The following is a 13,755-nucleotide window of genomic DNA, read 5'->3' as shown; positions in this document are numbered from 1 at the left end:
ACATGGGTACCAAGACAATTTAATGAAGAAAGAATAATCTTTTCAACAAATAATGCTGGGACAACTGTATATCCACATGCAAAAGAATGAAATTAGACTCCTTCTTTTCTTATACTATATATAAAAATTAACTCAAAGTGGATCATAGATCAAAGTGTAAGAGCTAAATCTATAAAGCTCTTAGAAGAAAACATAGGAGTAAGTCTTCGAGACCTTAGGTTAGTTAAAGCCTTCTTAAATATAACACCAAACACATATACAACTAAAGAAATATTAAATTGAACTTAATCAAAGTTTAAAACTTCTGTGCTTTAAGGACACAGTCAAGAAAGTAAAAAAACAACCCACAGATTGGGAGAAGATATTTGGAAATCATATATCTGATAAGGGACTTTTATCCAGAATATATAGAAATCTTACAACTCAACAATAAAAAAACAGCACAATTTAAAAATAGGCAAAGTATTTGAATAGACATTTCTCCAAAAAAGATATACAAATGTCTTATGAGCGCATGAAAAAAATGCTCAACTTCATTAGTCATTAGGGAAATTACAGATCAAAACCACAATGAGATACCACTTTTTACGCGTGAGGATGGCTAAAATCAAAAAGAGAGACATCATGTATTGGTGAGGATGAGGAGAAATTAACAACTTTCTTACAGTCCTGGTGAAATTATAAAAAGGTATAGCCATTTTGAAAAACAATTTGAAAACTTCTCAAAACATTAAACATAGAATTACTATATAATCTAGTAAGTCCACTCCTAGGTATGTACTAAGAGAATTTAAAACATACGTCCACACAAAAACTTGGACAAATGTTCATAACATTTGTTATGATGCATGATAACATTCATTCATTTGCATGATTCATGATAGACAAAAAGTGGAATCAACCCAAATATCTATTAACTAATGAATAGATAAAGTGTGATATATCTATACAATGGAATATTATTCAGCTATAAAAACAAATGAAGTATTGATACATGCTACAACATGGATGAACCTGGAAAACAAAAGCTAAATGAAAGAAGCCAGACACAAAAAGCCACATATTGTATGATTCTATTTCTATTACATTTCCAGAATAGGCAAGTCCATAGAGACAGAAAGTGGATAGTAGTCCCAGGAACTAAGGGGAAGGTGGAATGACTGCTAATGAGTGTGGAGTTTCCATTTGGGATGATGAAAATATTTTGGAACTAGATAGGAGTGATTGGTTCCACAATATCGTGAATATAATGAACACTACAAAATTGTACACTTTATAGGGTGAATTTTATGGTATGTAAATTATATCTTAATAAAGTTCTTGTTAACCAAAAAAGGAAGAAGAAGGAGGCCAAGGTTAAGAAGTGTTGGAGATATATTGGACATTGAGCCAGAATTACATTATTCTAGGCTAATCTTCCTAATAGCTCCACATTTGAAATATGGGAATCTGAAAATCAAAGAGATTAAATGGCTAAGATACCATAGCTAATAAATTGTAATAAGCTATAGTTCCTATCTAGATTTTCACATTACAGTCTATGTTTTTTCTGCAGGAACAGCAATAGAGAATAGGATTCTCGTTTTCTTTTTTTCTTAAAGATAGTTATACAAGCTTATTGATCACAAAACTTTAATTTAAAAGTCTGCATATTAAAATCCAGATTCAGGGCTGGCCCTGTGGTATCAGTGGTTAAGTTTGGTGCACTCCACTTCGGTGGCTCAGGATGGCGGGTTTGGATCCCGGGCACAGACCTACACAACTCGTCAGCCATGCTGAGGCAGTGATCCCCATACAAAATAGAGGAAGACTGGCAGAGATGTTGGCTCAAGGCTAATCTTCCTCAAGCAAAAATAGAGGAAGATTGGCGATAGATGTTAGCTCAGGGCGAATCTTCCTCACCAAAAAAAAAAAAAAATCCAGTTTCAAATTTCACGTTTTTCTCTATTTTGAAAAGCAGCATGTTGTGCTTTTTGTTTTGTTTTCCTTGTTTATCATTAATATTTCACCTAATTCAGAAAGAATTTCATGAGATTTAAAAATTGCTATAGAAGATTAAAACTGTATAGTTTGGGGTTGGGAGTTATATAATTAGAGTGAAAAATAAATACATCAATCCTAGGATATCGTGGCTGAGTTTCCTGGCAGCCAAAGCAAAAAAGTAAATAAGGTGGGGATTTTAGTTCTAACTATCGAATGAAAAAAAAAAAAAAAGTATCAAGGTTACCAAGCCAATTTTCCTTTATACTAAGTATAAATTACAACATAGATTTTTCTGCAACCTCGTTGGAAAGTGGAAAAATCCTAGCTCAAGGGGTCAGGAAACTGGGCATCTGGTTGCAACCCTGCCACTATAGCTGTGTGGCTTTGGAACAGTAATTAGTTTGATTAACTTTGTGAGCCTCCAATTTCCTCATCTTCTAAATGTCTTTCGAGTATGAATTTGGGTCACGTTAATATACCTTCCTTACTTTTCCAACATTAATTTGGCAGAGTACTCAGAGATTAAGTCAAGTTTTCAGGAAGGGAAATAAAAAACAGGTAAAATATTTCCTCCATTAGATGGGAAGATTTTTGTTTTTCTCCGAAATTCAAATAACATGCGTATTTTATGGTAAGAGAAATGCCCATTTGTGGCACCAGATAGCCCGTTTGGCCAACGAAACCTTAAGTGGAATATTACCAATGAGTTCTACTTGGTCTTGTATTTATATATCCCCAAACGAGCAGTAAAAACTATTTCAATAATTTATGCAAGCTTAAGTACCAGATAGTTAACTAATATAATTTCAGTGCTCTTTAATAAAACAAATCTCTAGTGTCACATAGACGTGGTTAATGATGAACATAAAATAGATAGAGGCCTGTTTGGATGGTCACTTCAAAAGCTTATTTATGGTTGCATTACAATATCTCATTAGCACTGTATATCTGGAACGTTTTATATATGTTTTAATATTTAAAACATAGACTTATTATAAACTGTCATTGTCTGGGGTACATCTATAGGACTACCTTATTAATGAATCTGCCTTATAATAAGATCCTTCTGAATTAGAAAAATTCACCTCTCTATATCAAATTCTGCCCTAGAGCGGTGTTAAGACTCCAGTGTATGCACTTGGTCAAGTCTTCATGGGGTTGACTGCGTTCCCCCAGCTCCTTCCTTCCTTCCTTTCCCTTCACTCTTTGAAGCATCTGTTGAGATGCCAGCTTCTACAGAGTCTTGCATAAGATCATTTCTTCTTTCTTGAGGAGTTTAAAGTTTATCTTTAATGAAATAAGGAGAACTTATTTTTCTAACTTGGAATTCTAGAGGATCTCAAAATGAGATGGGTTCAAGGGCTATACCACCAGATAAATGTAAAGTGCTGCCTTTATAAGGCAGTAGGGAGTGGTAGGGTTCATGCCAAACTGGGGAGGATAGGGTCTGCCTTAAAGGCATTCAGATTGAAATAATGAATCCTGTTCAGACCTAGAAAGTTTTTCTCAGATTCAAATGATCCATCAAGCTACAACTCTGGCATAAAAGGTGACTTAAACCCCAATGTTTTCTGAAGAAATTCTGTGGAAAAGTTCATCTGAATATTTCATTAAGGTATGTGTCTCCTATTCAATGTCTAGTGTAATTCAGAAATCCACACTTGTTTCAGACCCCTTGTTTCATCCTACATTATGCATTGATTTTATGGGGTAAAGTCTTTGCAGTACTTACAGTGTTCCCCCAAAAGTAACTATTTTGAATAGATACTGTGTATCTGAAATGGATCTTTTTTGTTGGCAAACCATCCTCTCTCAACTTGTAATCTAAATTCATCATAAAAGTTTGATAATAAAACCAATCACTGCTAATGCCATTAATGATTCATTTTTTCTATTTTATCTTTAAACCTTTTACTTAATATAGCTAGTGATCTTAACTTGCTAAAACATGATAAATCAAAAAAAGAACAGAAAGACAAGCTGGTAACAGTTTTGATGGTCAAGAAAGCAATGAAAAATACTTAGTAGCAGCTGTTATATTTAAGTAAAATAGATTCATAATATACTGTGAATCTACCTACAGACCCATCCCCAATAAAGCTCATTTGTAAACCCATTATCTTTTAATTAGTAAATTTCATTTATAAAATAATAATTAGAAATACATTTTGGACGTATTCTGTTCATATCAAAAAAGTACCAAATTCTAGTTGAATATATGCTGATTGAGGTTTTTGACATATTTTAACAAATGTATTACTCTTGATTTGTACATTTTATGAAAATGGATTCATTTTTATTGAATCCAAATTTGAATGTGAAGTGGTATAATGCCTTAGTCACAGGTTCTGGAAAGGGTGGCAACTACTAATCTTATAATTTCAATCTGTTCAAAAGTGGTTTCCTGTAGGAAACTACAGACAGGAATGAAAGAGGAACTTCCTGCCTGTGAATCTTCACTGCCCTGGAATGTAGCTTCTGGGGATGAGATCGTGAGTGTATCTAAATAGCACCTTTTCTTCAACTAATGTTGTAGAAAAGACATTGACATGGTTTGACAGGAGCTAGATAGAGTCTGTTATAGTATGGAAAATAAAGATAAAGATTCCTGCTTCCAAGAGCCATCTGCTGGCTAAGAGAAGACCTGCAAAAAAATGCAAATGCCTGGCTTGTCCACCTGAATAGAATCTCTATTACTAAGACTTATGTAACTGCTGGTTAAATGAAAGTCTCGTCAAGTCTTTTTTTGACTTGTGGCCTCAATATTTCATTCCCAACGTGGTGTTTGATTTACTAACAGGGAAATGGTTCTCATTTACATGTATTCTGTGGCAGAAGCCAATTCAGAATTCCGGTAAATGATATTTAATTCCTATTCAAAATAATTGTAAAGTAAACTTTGGAAAACAGTACAAAATATGCTTTTAAAGCTGAATGTTCCCCATTCCCTTAAAGTAACTCTATCATGCGGCCAACTCGAAATCCTTTTTGGTTCAATTGTAAATAAACTGAACCGGCAGGGAAAGAACTAGTTCTGTGGCCTTGATGGTCAAGGAAGACATAGTCTCATACGAATGCCAAACTCAGCCTCTGAAAACATTTTCCTGGAACTAAACAGACATTTTACAACAACCTTAAGAAAGTATTTTCTTAAGTAGATTAATAGTAAGTAATTATGTTGAGTACCTCTACTGGGAGTGTTTATTAAACAGTTTACCCTAAAATTCTCAAGAGAAAAGTATATGCCTTATGATAGCAGGCTCCATTTAAGAATGCTTTTATGTGCTGTTTTCGATAACTGGGTTAGAGGGAAAATTTAAATGATACAGATTATTTTGTTGCTTTTTCACATTTTAGCATGTGCTGGTTTATATTACCTGTATCTCTCTGAGTAAGTAGAACGTAATAACTAAGATCGGGTTCTGAGTCAACCACTTGGGTTCAAATCCTGGTGTGGCCACCTACTTTGTTCTGGCCTTGGCCTTAATCTCTCTGTGCCTCAGTTTCCTCATCTGTAAACTCAGGGTACTAATAATACTGACCTCAGAGAGTTGCTTTGAAGCTTCAAGCATTCAGAGCAGTGCCTGGCACGTGGTCAGCATTCTGTAAATGGCAGCTGTCATTGTTATCCTCAGCCCTGCCTCTTGGAGTTCTGTTGAGACCGAATGTGTAAATTTGCTAAAACACCTTCTATTTCACTGTTTTCTGCTCTTGTTTTAAAATTTGGGATGTGTGTATGTCCTCTTTCTAGCCTTAAAAGAATGTCTTGGCTTCTTTTTTTTAACTCCTACAGAAACTCCAATTTCAGTTGAAGGGCATCTCATCACACTAAGGTCACATGTGACAAATGGTCTTTTATTACCTGCTGATTACAGTTAACCTTAATTTCTTTCATGGCAACCATGCAGTGCCTTCTGTTTAAATAGAGCTGTGTCTGGATGTGACTTTTCGAGCCTCTCTGGGTTTAATTCTAATTTAACTTGCCATTCCAAGTGGGACTGTTGTGCAGCTGAAGTCACGAGTCGCTCATTTGTTCTCTCTAGATCTAATTATTACATTGGGGTGCCTGGGAGGTCCCTCAGGTGTTCATTCACCACTCTAAATGGGCTAACCTTCTGGCGAAGGGAGTGGGCCTTCAGTTATTGTTCTTTTGAACTGTACAGATGTGTCAAGTACAGTCTGGGAACAGACTAGCAAGTGTTTTACCTCCACCTCTTTCATCAAACCAAGCTTATTACTAAGGATTTTTGGAAGAATCCTGTGCTGGCATATGCAGTAGTTACGCGCGCATTTCCGTTCTTTGTAACAAAGCCAACTTTTGAAGCACAGAAGTCAGTTTGTATGCACTTGAGGATACCTTAAGTGCCTTCTAAACAAAGGGAACATTGCTCAGAAAGCATAGAAAGGGCAAAATTGAAACACACAAAGTGTAATTACGGCTGTTCTGTTACCAAACACCCATGCTTATTGAGCCTCAAAGTGAGATGGGTCAGGATGATATTGCTGAGAGTAAGGATCCTTCCTTCACCCTTTCCTACTTACCTAGACGCTTACTAGGATCAAAGGGAAGGTTTTTATTTCATTCACCAGCATACTATACATGTTCAGAGGGATCCCAGTGGCCTCCCGCTGAGAATTTTAGTTGTAAGCAATGCTTTAGAATTCCATTCTCTTGAACTTGGAGCAAAGAACTGGGACCTTGTGTACATGTGGTTTTAATGGTTGTCCGGACTCCTTGATATTCAGTAGCCACTTTGTATAGCATTTAAAATATGAAACTTAGGGAAATGAGAGTAAGAGTGAGGAATTGAGTGACAGTTATCTGAAGACTTGCAATCAAAGGATCTTAGTAAGGATTAATTAACCAATTAAGGATTAATTGGTTGACTATATTAAATTAAAAATTAGGAATACCTGACTTAGTACACGCATCCATCTGTTCATTCATTCATTCCTTCTATTTAGCAAACATTTCTTGGATGCCCACAATGTTCTAGGCTCTAGAGATACAGAAATACTTGGTACCAGCACCTAAACTGACACATTTCCTGCCATGGACTTAGCTTGGCCAAACCCCCAACCCACGGTGTCTTCCACCTGCAGGTCCCGCCAACTGTGGGATCATGCTGTGGGCCCCAGTACAGCAGCAGTGCTCCGTGGAGTTGGATTGTCCCCTCCTCTTCCTTTGTTCTTTAAGTTCTGCACTTTTGATCCCCTTTTCCCTCTGCCTCACTTACCTTTCCACAAAGAGATAAAATAAGTAGTTCTGAAAGGTACAGCCTAGCCAAAGGTTCTTGGACATCTTCTGAAGATGTCTCTGCCATTTAAAAGGGGGAACCAAAGAGAAATTTTACCGTTGGAATGTCATTTCAAAGCTAGCTTTGCTGGGTGCAGGTATTCATTGCACGTACCTTTTAAAAAAATTTTTATTGCACGTATACTTTTAAGTGGCTGTTCTTCATAATGTCCTAAAACATTTCACTTTAAAATGAGGGAAACCAGGGTATGGAGTTTTGTAGCATTAAGGCCATCCACCTAACGTGTCTTCATTTTGCTGTAAATTCAGAACTCTTAGTGAAGTAATTTCATGCTGTTCCGTAGCCTTTGTTTTCTGTTCTCAGCCTGTGTTATAGTTCGGTGGTTAATGGGCTGTACAGCAGCATTACTTCATTGGTCTCTTCAAGACCTGCCTAGTAATTACTTGGTTTTGATTTCAAATTCATTTTCACTTTTGTCTGTATACACGAATATATAGTAAGATAAATAGCTGAAATCAACTACAAGCCAAACAATACATGTGTGTGATTATGCACAGTTACATTTAGACTTCTCCATATTAGTGTGTAGAAAGTATTGTGCAAAACGAAGTGTTCTTGTTATAGACTTTGTTCTGATTTGAAAGAAACAAATACCACATCATTTTCTCAATTTAAAAGATGTCCAGTGTACCAAACACAAAAGTTTCTATTTTTGAGATTCCCTGGTGCCAAGATCCATATTTATTTTCATGACTAGATATTCAAGAAATGAAGTACTGTTGCCATATGATCACGCATACAGTCTTAGCTATTCACAAGAATCACAGCCTGTGCCAGAGCATACCTTGTCAGGAGTGACTAAAGCTGGTCTTTCATGGGCAGGCAGGTCACACTACTCTGACTCTTTTCACAATAGGCTCCAGGCCCTGCAACTGAGTCAATGATGTGGAAAACCACAAATCCACACTGACTGATAAGAAGGCTGGAGAAAGTGCCTTAGCCATCCGGAATGTTCTTTCATTCTACTAATAGAGATCTTTCATAAAACTGTTTAAGACATAAGTAGATAAACATCATTTACATATGCTCTTACCTAAGATAAAGCTTTGAATCTGTTATTTGCTCAAGTGAAAAGATACATTGAAACTTAAAAGGCACATATGTAGAAGGAGACATTCAAAAATAAGTTCACTGGAGCAATGTTATAGTGAAATACTAGAAATAATCTAAATTTAAAGGATTTAAAAACTCTAGGATGAATATTCATTGAACTACTATCATATTTCATAGAAGTCAGGTATCGACCGACTACAGCTCATGGGCCAAATACAGCCTGCTCTTTGTTTTGTAAATAAAGTTTTATTGGAACGTAGCCATAATCACTTATCTATATATTGTCTATAGCTACTTTCATGCTACACTTGCAGAGTTGATTTGTTACAGCCTAGACTGTATGACTCTCAAAGTCAGAATAAAGTATTTGCTATCTGGCCCTTTACAGAAAAAGTTTGCCAACCTCTGATCTAAGTAAAATACCATCTATTGTAAAATGCACCGTTACTTTATGTACCACTAATAAAAAATTATGCCAGTTAAACTATGACAAGCCATCAATTGTAAGAACCATCCTGATTTTAGAGACATTAAAATATGAAAAAGTTCATCTTAGAATTGATGAATTGTGATGTATAGCTCTTCAAATAAATAAACTACAGTGTTTGTATCAACGTGAATAAATCTTAAATGCTTAATGTTGAGTGAACAAAAGGCAAGTGTAGAACTTACAAAAGGACGTGAACAGCATGATACTGTGTCTCTGAAGAAAAGAAAACAATTTTATGAGTTTCTGTGAATGCAGATATGTATAGGTAAGCATAATTAAAAAGAATTAGAAGGATTTAAAGAAAACTGCTGATAGAGGTTTTCCCTGGGAGGAGAAGGGATCAGGATGATGATGGAAGACAAAGGGGGGATTTATCTTTATCTCTAATGTTCGGTTTTTTTAAAAAAGGTGATTTATTACTAAAAACTAATTTTTAAAAGCATCGCAATATGGAAAAGGTAGAGGAAAATATACCAGAATGTTAACTGTGGTAAATTTTTTGTAGTACAAGTATGGGTGATTGTATTTCACTGTAATTTTAAAGAACTTCATGAATAACTAAAAAAGGTGAGTCATTTCTATCTCAATCAAGAGAGATTAAGGTTTGAAGAAGTAAATGTTAATCAATTACCTGACATTACGAACTAATCCTGTTTTTCTACTGTGGCATTAAGATTAAACAACGTGCAAGTCAGGGCCAAATTTCATAGTTAAAACATTTTTCATAATGGTAGTACAGCTAATCTTTAAATACTGTGCACTTTTTTCCTCACCGTGAAAACCACCAACTGGAAAAGTTAAATGTCAGGTGCATTTTACTGAGAGAAATAGCTTGTCATGAGTCATATTATTGATGTACTGATGTCATTTCTCACTTGTTTTGAAATGTACATTGTGATTTTACACGAATTTATATGTTGTCACATGCAATTCAGACCCTCATGTTACTTATTAAGTGCATTCATTGTGTCATTTGTCTATAGCAGGGCTTCCTAAAATATTCTTTCTAAGTGGATGCAGAAGTTCAAAACTTCTAGATATAATTTTAACACCACCAGGTTGTGTCTTTTGGTATTGAGGATCTACTCACCTACCACTTTTCATTTAGTTTTCAGTTTTGTCTTGTTGTTATTTTAAGTATGTCTTTCTCTCCCTAGGAATGTTTCACCAGAAACAGGTCAAGCTGCCTGCCTTTGAGATTAAGAAATGAAATGTGTCCGCGAAAGTGACAGCGGGAAATGTGGACATGGGGCCCTGAGTCTGTTTGAAGCTATAGACTGTGAGACTAAGGTCTCATGTCACGAGAACCAAAACAGAGTGCTGTGTTTCTCACCATTAACTCCACTTTTTCTTTTTCCAGTTCAATTTCACCATTTAGTATTGAGAGCACAAGACGCCAGAGACGGTCTGAATCCCCAGACTCCAGAAAACGGCGTATCCACAGATGTGATTTTGAGGGATGCAACAAAGTGTACACAAAAAGTTCTCACCTGAAGGCTCATCGAAGGACACATACAGGTACAGCTCCGCAGGGCTTCTCACCTGAGAGTCAGTGAGAGTCCAGAAAGGGTCAGCTGCTTGACTCCGGAGCCATGAGTGTGCTGGAATGGTATTTTGTACTCACCCATCTTACGTGCATCTCGAATCTAGTTCCTTTCTGAGCAGAATGCATTCCCTCTCTCAGTTGAAAGTGCTTAGGACTTAGTGACCTTTAGCAGCCAAGAAGTATTTCTTGTATGCCTTAAGGACTTTTTATAATGGTGTGAACACAGGGATCTAGTCTTTTTCATGATCAGCATCACCAGCCACTTAATCATTGTCTAGTTTATCAGGTTTTAAAATGTCCACATAGCACATCAAACAACAAGCTGAACAAAATTATTCTCTTCTCTCAAAGTTAGCATTTTAACCACCACTTAGATCATGTTTTTCTCTCCTAGATCTCGTCCGCCAAAAAAACCAAACAAATAAACCAAAAAAATATAATAAAACTGACATTTACATAGTACTGTGAGGAGTTTACAAAAATATTTCCACATGATTTCATTTGATTCTCACTGGTATTTTTTTGTATATCGAGAGGATTTTTAATATTCACACTTTAAAGAGAAGGAAATTGAGACCACAAGTGATTCACTAACTTTGTCACCATCCATCCGTCCACCTCATCCATCCACCCACCTACCCATCCACCCATCCATCCATCTACCCACCCATCTACCTATCCACCTAGCCATCCATCCATCCATTACCCATCCACCTGCCCACCCATCCACCCACTCAGGAAATAAGCTGATGACTCTTCCCTTAGCCCCCTACCTGCCACATGCATCCTCTGCCTTGTGTGACCTTCAGCCAGCATGGCCTGGCTTCCTTGGCTTCTGGAGGCTGTTGGGTGCCATCAAGGGGGGCCTCTGGGAAGAGACTGAACGTGAGAGGGGGGCCCCACAATTACACTGTCTTTTGTAGGAAAAGTGACTGGTAACTGGAATGTGTGAAGCTCAAAGAAGCAGATGGAAGAGGGAAATTCATTCACACACATTCCTGGTAGCAATGTGTCACAGATCAAGCAAGCCCAGTCCAGTGACTGTCCTCAACAGGAATCAAGACTCCAGCACCTGCCTCTAACTGGAAACTTCAACTATAACAGACTCCCGTGGGGCTGTGTAAATAGTATTGCCTTCTCAAATATTTAAAATAACCATGCTATATAAACCATTTCCCAGTTGAGGTAGCAAAATCATTTAAATCAGCATTCTTTGCCATTTATTAATCATGTTGTTATATCAGACTATCTCCAAAGCTGCTTTAGAGAGACTACTTCATGTCTCTGAACGTTGAGGCAGAGTACCATTTTTTTATGATGAAGTTATGGCATAGGAGGCTTGCCTGAAGTCAGAAAAGCATTATAGAATCTGGAGTTTACTTTTGCTCATCTAATGTGTTATACTTTTCATATTTCTAAGATAATTCAACACATTTTTCAAACTGCCCCTTCCATCTTTCTTCCCTGCTCCCAATCCTTTCCCTTTTCTACTTAATTCCAGATTCTTCCCTCTCCATTGATTCTGAACTTCCCCAGGAGAGATTTTCCTCTATTTCTTAAGCATTATTTTTGAATCAATTTCCTTATTATTAAGGTAAAGAATGAATATGAAGACATGAAAGTCAAATAAGCGTGTTCCATCCTATTAGCAGATAGCGAACACAAATCATAGTAGTAAGTATGATCAAGTCATATGACTGACTTCTTATGGGAGCATTTCTGTTAAAAAAAAAAAAAGAATTACTTCAGTGAATCATCGTATATTTTGATTTCTTCCTATTTTCCTTAAACTTTCTGAAATACATATTAGCCTCATTTTCACACAGACCCCCCCATTCCATTTATCCAAGTGATGAACAGTGCAAGAGAGGAGAAGTTTTAAGTAGGTACTATGAAAGGATTTAACTCCATGGCATTATAGGATTGCATCTTACTGGTTTTAACGTATACTATGAAACAGGGAAGAAATGATGTATGCATTATAGTTCAAAGCAGTATAAACCTTGAATGCTAACGCAGAATTAATTAGCTTACGTTATTAATAAGATGAAATCATAGACTCCAAATGGACCTCGTATGTCACAGAGTCCAGTTTGTTTCCTAATTAGGGGAATCCCTTGCATGTCATCTCTCAGAGAGAACAAGTCACTACTATGCAGTTTTCTGCACACTTACACATCTTTTCTTTATTTGATCCTTACAACAACCTGGTGATGGCAGCTGTCATTATCTCCTTTACACAAGTGTGGCTCCTGGTTGGGTATTGTTCTCACACCAGTAATTTTCCCACCTCTCCTTAAGTACTTCGAGTGACAAAGCTTATTCTTCTGTAAGACAAGTTGGGTGAAATTTGTGAGGGCAGAGTCCTCCTCTCTTGCAGTGCTGAATTGTCTCTTATGGCATTGTTTGGCTCTCGGTACCTTCTGCTTGAATGGGATAGCTCCAGTTATCACACTGATTTTTCACTTCCTGGTCCTGGTGCTCCTCAAACCCTGTCATGAACCACTGGCATCTCTGTTTCTCCAAGTCAGACACCCTCAGCTCTCTCAAACACGTTTTTCTAGATAGACTTCATCTTATCACTGTGTCTCTTAAAGTTTTCACACCACAAATTGAGGTAAGAGGTCTTGTTAATGGACTTCTCTTAATAGATGCAAAGATAATGTTAAGTCTTTTAGCAGTTGACTCTCTCTGTTAGGTCATCTAAATCAAAAACTGCTGAAAACTAGATCTTGTTCATCCCCTCTACCTATAACTGATTTCTTTTAAACCTAAACATACAATGTTGTATTTATAGTTGGACCTGTCCCTCAATTGATGGCTCCCTTGGGAACAGTGAGTTTCCTCTCACTGGAAATGTTGAGCCACAGGCTGACTGATCTCTTATGGAAGATACAGGAATCTATCATCTATAGAATCTATAAAATCATTATTAGGAGGGCTGCACATATCTTTTTTAGTCTGGGAAATAATTTTTCTATATCCATTTTATTGGTTTGGGCCCATTATTCTAATAAATTGAAATGACTTTGAAACCTCTCCCTGCCTATCTTGCTTTTAGTATTTTAGCTCTCTCCTTCAGCTTCTCCATTTTTGCCAGGTATTAAGTAGAACAGGTTCAAAGAAAAAGCACTGAGATGTGATCCTAGAGACCTGCATCAAAATGGGTCTTAGTTCATTAACCAATAGCTAAGAATCCACCTAATTGTCCTCCCTCCATTCCACATTTCTCGATCTCACAGCTACCTCAAAAAAGTCCTTGTGAGTCCTTGCCCCAAACCAAGATATGCCAAGTCCATTCATCCACTTAGCAGAGAGATACTTTCTCGATGCAAGGCATAGTCTCCTGAACTATCAGTCCAGTA

The 13,755-nt window shown here is 36.8% G+C and overlaps 1 protein-coding gene across 13 annotated transcripts in view; it reads left to right on the top strand.

Moving 5' to 3' along the window:
* Window positions 1–13,755, top strand: part of KLF12 (KLF transcription factor 12) — a 420,215-nt gene that overhangs the window by 383,298 nt on the left and 23,162 nt on the right. For 12 of the 13 annotated variants that reach the window (XM_058548296.1, XM_058548302.1, XM_058548300.1 and 9 more), the window contains one exon: window positions 10,205–10,362. In XM_058548296.1, coding sequence (XP_058404279.1) covers window positions 10,205–10,362 — 158 coding nt within the window. Of the gene's footprint in view, window positions 1–10,204; window positions 10,363–11,313; window positions 11,592–13,755 lie in introns of those variants that run through there. The other variant, XM_058548307.1, reaches the window with a different exon arrangement.

This window comes from Diceros bicornis, chromosome 9 (assembly GCF_020826845.1).
Source record: "Diceros bicornis minor isolate mBicDic1 chromosome 9, mDicBic1.mat.cur, whole genome shotgun sequence".
NCBI classification, from domain to species: Eukaryota; Metazoa; Chordata; class Mammalia; order Perissodactyla; family Rhinocerotidae; genus Diceros; species Diceros bicornis.
Note: the sequence above shows the minus strand (reverse complement) of the source record. Positions and strands in the feature narration are given on the sequence as shown.